The following is a 5,541-nucleotide window of genomic DNA, read 5'->3' on the forward strand; positions in this document are numbered from 1 at the left end:
GGAGGCGCAGGGCTGAAGGGTTGACTGGTGTATTAATGTTCCTATTCGTCATGATCTTTTGAAGATGCCCAGGCGTCCTGAATCAATTTGTACTTATAAAAGTTCCAAATCTCGTGCCTATCGATCAAGCATAATCTTTCCAAAGTGATCGAATGTGAAAGTGGGCTCAAGGACGCCAAAATCTAAAGTGTCTGAGGTAAAAAAAATAGGGACTGATTGAAACCAAGGATTTACTCGAACTAGTTCCATAATTCTGTCAGAGATGTATGACAATTTATCATTTCCTCGCTTAGCACATTGGCAATTAATAGTCCAACTTGGCAGCATACATTGATTAAATCCTGAGTATTAAGTAAATTTTGAATTATTTCCACTTTCAGCTAACTACAGAGGATGATCTATGCATTTGAAGAGAACGCTAGTAAGCTCGAAATAAAATTAGCTTAAATCGGGAAGAGAAAGAATGTGTGAAATTTAAAGGCATGATAAGGAGGGTGTGGAAGATAAAGACATCAATGTGAAGGATTGGAGAGAGTCAGTTGCCTTCTGTCTGAATAACTGTGGTTGGTCTGCAGCTGATATCATGTCTGTGAAACAAACCAATCTGAACAAGGGAACACGCCCTTCATTTGTCCAAGAAGCGAAGGCTGTATTCGATCTGGGTTTAGTCAATGGTATAAAATCACAAGAGTAAACATATTTTGAGAAGTGTGCTGTTGCCTTTCGGATTTGATGTCATGATTTCTCTGTGGGCTTTTGTAATAATAACGGCCATGGCACCGAGTGAGTCTGGAATCAATTTGTTAGTACTTCATCTGTTTTGCTCAGATTTTTGACACCTTAATTGTTTTTGTTGCAGGAACGAGCGGCCAAGATTCAGTTTCCCCGGAATCACTTGAGCAAACGATTCAGGAAGGAGCTAATGTAAGCCTGAACTGCAGTTACCAAACAACGTTTACTGCTCCGACTCTCTTCTGGTACGTCCAGTATCCCAGGGAACCTCCGAGATATTTATTGAAGAGATTCAACAAGGAACAGGGTGACAAGTCTCAAGAATTCTCCAACAGGTTTTCTGCTGTTTTGGACAAAGAAAAGAAGATAGTTACATTAAAAATAGCAGCGGCTACTCCCTCTGACTCTGCTGTCTATCACTGTGCACTGAGCTCCACCCTGATACAGAAGTTCAGACAGCCCATACAAAAACCAACAAGACGATCTCAACAGCTCACCTCCCTCTAACCCTACAACACACACACACACACACACACACACACACACACACACACACACACACACACACACACACACACACACACACACACACACACACACACACACACGTAATCAGATGTGTGAGCCGGATTATTAGCTCCATTTGTTGAAAACCAAATTACGAAGTTCAGCTGTTCCAAAATATCTTTACCGCGATTCACATAGTTTACTGATCTATATAAAGTCACTCATTATATCGGTTGTACAAATTGTTCATGATCAGGGAGCAGTGCATTTAATAGCGGCACCAATATTACAACAAAATGAGTTCTTACTCAACAATAACCAAAATCGAGTTTGACACTACTGAGTGATCAGAATTCAAGATAATGTTCGTTTCAATTTTATTCAGCAATCATCGAAGAGATGTTGCACTTGCATTGATTTTCTTTTCGACCGACGTCGATGGATCAGTGGATATTACTGGACAAAATGGAGCTGGGAATTGTACTGAAAGTTGGCAGTGAGTGGATCAATGTAATCTTACTGAGTGGAGGAGAATGTTCAAAGGGCCAAATGGCTCAGTCCGTCTGATACTTTGTAATCATGTGGCCAGATCTCTGACGTCATGGCCTAGAGAAGAAAAGGACGTAAGAGCCATTTGTCTGTCACCTGGTTATTCTGTCAGAAATGGACCAGTTGTGTCACGAGACACATATGACAGATCATCAGCTCTGGCTTGAAGCAATTCAACTTCAGTAACCTCTCTACAAATCTACTATCAGTTAAGAGCATAAACAATTAATTTTCAACTGCCTTTGTTCAAACCCTCTATTCACTCTGCAAACGTGTCATCTGTTACTATTTTCTCAATTGTCGTTGCTGCTGCTCATTTAGTTGGTACGTTACTCCGATGAATAAAAATGCTCACTTGTAGGTAATAAGACTATAGCAATATTACCTCTGTCTATATATCCCTGTGCTGCAGTATATGCCATAGACTTGCTAACATTGATTATAATTGTCTTTTTAAGCTGTTTTATTTCCATGTTTCTGCAGGCGTTAATTATGAAGATTCAGTGTCACAGTGGGCGCTTACAGAGGTACAGATTGATGGAGATTTAGTGAGCATTCATTTCAGCTACTTTACAGCAATTGATTTATATATTTACAGTTGTACCGACACGACTAGGGTAATTCTCCGAAATTCTTGATCGACATTCATTAAAACAGGATGCTGTAGCATGTGACGTTGTCACTCGATTTTTCCTCCTCTGAGTAATTTTAAAAGGGTTGGGAAATTCACTACCGGTGAGTTGCAGCTGTTTGACAGTGCAGTTTATTCCTGTGTGGTGAGAGACACAGTGACAGGAACCAGATGGACCCTCAATGATAAAGAAATTCTGTTATAAACAACCCTCAACAGAAAGCAGCTGTGACCCACAAAGCTGCACCAGTTATTGCTCGTCGTTTTGGCTCGATGCCATTCCTTTATACATCAAAGGGATGAGGGGCAACGCTGACTAGCCAGCATTTATTGCTCATCCCTAATTGCTCAGAAGGCAGCTGAGAGACATTCCTGTGGGTCTGGAGGCACATGCAGGCCAGATCAGGTAAGGATGGCAGTTTCTTTCCCCAAAGAAGATTAGTGAAACAGATAAAATTTGCCCTGACAATCGACTCATGGTCATCAATATATTCTTCATTCAAGATGCTTTATTGAATTCAAATTGCACTATCTGCCGTGGCGGAATGTTATCTGGGTCTCTGGATTAATAGCCTGTCTATAATACCATAATACCTTGCTATCGCCTCTCCCCATTATGGTGAAGCTCACTGTAAGGAAATAGACCGTGATGTCAGAGGGTATCAGCTCCGAGATGGCCAATCGGTACAACCACTTTGACTGCTGGACTGAATCAGAAAACCACAGCTGAGCAAAATCCTCCGTCAGTTCAGCTGCACCGCTCATGTCTCTCCGGGCTGCAAACACTGGCTATCGGCCTGGGTACTAACAGTACCAGAATAAGGAATGAAGATTGCCAGCGTAAGTGCAGCTTAAAGTGACATCTTCTGACTGTGGATTTGTAAGCGAAGGATTCCGCTGAATAACAGAATCTGGCACACAAAAGTTAACGAGAGTGGAAGTCATCAATGACATATGCATTTAAATTGAACTGCCGTTAAAAAAAAGAACAATCACATTCAGTGCGACATGATATCAAGAAGAAATTAGAGCATACAGTAATTAATTCAGACAATTAAACTTGTCTATATCCGTGATGGCAATCTAGAGGAGAATTCTTTTCTTTTATTCCCTTGATCTCACTTCTTTCTGCGTGTCCCTCTGTTCATCTCTCCTTCATCTTTTCCCCTGATTTACCCTTCACGACTCAATTGTGTTGACACTCCTTCCGCCAGTCCAATACTTAATGAAAACACCACTGGCGTGTTTCAATTTTAGAAATACAGAATATCACGTTTTTCTAAGTTTGAAACATTTTACCACAATGAAGGTTTCTGAGATTACCGCGAAAAATGTGAACTGCATCATTACTGCTGCCCTTCCAGGAGATTTCGTTATGTGTTAGAAATCTGTGGAATGTCAAATAAGAGAAACAAAAAAAAACTTCAAAGAATTGGCCGACACTGGTCTGATGTCACTTCCGTCACAAAAAGCATACGTAATCTCTGTTTCAGATTGGTCTGGGGTCATTTCTATTCTTAGATTTCACTGCGTGCTTCTGACATTAAACTCACATTCCACGGAACTGAGAAAATGGCCATTAAAGATAGACAGCATAAACCAGTCAGTCTGATGTTTACTTGATCTGAGATATTTATCTCAAAAAACAAAAAATTCGGAAGAAGGGTCGTTGGACTCGAAAGGTTTATTCTGTTTTATCTCCACAGATGCTGCCAATCTCACTGAGATTTTCCAACAATTGTTTTGAAACTTAGTTTGTTCATGGCTTCAGTTTTGATCAACGTCCTAACAGGGATACACAATGTGATTTTTCTTTTAGTGTCACGCTCTTCGAATGAAGCACAGAGCTGCGGAATGGATAGAATGTTTGGACTTTTACCTCAAAAGGGCGTCAACATCCTGAGGAGTGCAGAGGTTTTGGAGATGGTCTGCTTGAAATGTACAGGAATGTTCTCCGTGACAACTGTGCATGATGGATCAGGATTGTTCCTGGTAGCTGCACACATGACAGCATTGAAGAGAGGTCTTAAACTGCCATTTGACTTTCCGTGGCTATATTTTTGGGACTTGTTTTCAAGGTCAGATTCATGTCTTTGCAAAATATGCTCATTTTACATTAACTGTGAATGCCTCAGCAATAGCCTTCCATTGACTAAACCCCATGAACAGACCCCATTCCAAAGTTTCAGGAAACTGGCAGTAGTGACGTAGAAACGGTGATCAATAGTGCACAGAAGCAGGGAAACCTCTTCAAAAGGCAATTTAAAAGTGATTGAGTAAATTTTATAAACACTAGTTAAAGGGGAAGTATGATTTGGAATAAAATAATATTATTTAAACAGTCGAATGTTGTGCTTTGGTATGATTTTTGCGGAAGGTCCTATGACTGTCACTGTACTTGCAAAATTATTGCTTCTGCTTATTGGTGTGAGTGCACCCACTTGAGGACACACCTGGGAATCTTAGAGTGCGCATTTGGACATGATCGAAATATCCCTGCATCAGCGCAAGATTAGTGGCAATGTTAGATACAAGAGCCCCGAAGTAACTTTAAGGAACCTTTATTTTGGTATAAATCAGTAGAGAACCACTTTGAAAAATCTAAATAAAGCCCCCATGGTATGCATCTTCAGGAAGTAGCTCAGAGCTTTCCTAGGATACTGGGCGTACCAGAAAAGTCTCGGAGAAAGTTCAGCTGTTGAGTAATGACTCTCTATTGTCACGTTTTGCGCTTCCAAAACCGTTATTTCAGATGATTTGTGAGAAATCGACACCTGTGAAAAAAATGGAGAACGATTCAAAATTCAGAGAGAATAAATAATTCCTGAATGATATGCTAACTGTTTCAACCCTGACTCGGCAGACTGGAAGAAAATTAATATGAGGAAAACACATGGGCAACACATAAGATTTGAGAAAGGGTTTAACAGAAAATTAGCCAAGAGGATTTCCTTATGTTGTCTCTTCTAGAACGATGCTAAGGTCTTATCGAGAAAGTTGGTGGCGTTTAAGAGGGACAAGATTGGCTGCTCTGTTAGGATTGATGATTGATACACTCCAATCAAAGGCAGCTGCATAAAATTACTCTCTCTCATTTTTTTTTCTATTTCTCACTGATTTTT

General features: G+C 40.3%; 1 gene segment (V, D, J or C); it reads left to right on the forward strand.

The window, feature by feature from the left end:
• Positions 1 to 733: 733 nt before the first annotated feature.
• Positions 734 to 1,239, forward strand: LOC109928397. The segment is given in 2 exon segments: positions 734 to 783; positions 860 to 1,239. Coding segments are annotated over 2 exon segments (426 nt in total).
• The last annotated feature ends 4,302 nt before the right edge of the window (positions 1,240 to 5,541 follow it).

This window comes from Rhincodon typus, chromosome 42 (assembly GCF_021869965.1).
Source record: "Rhincodon typus isolate 14 chromosome 42, sRhiTyp1.1, whole genome shotgun sequence".
NCBI classification, from domain to species: Eukaryota; Metazoa; Chordata; class Chondrichthyes; order Orectolobiformes; family Rhincodontidae; genus Rhincodon; species Rhincodon typus.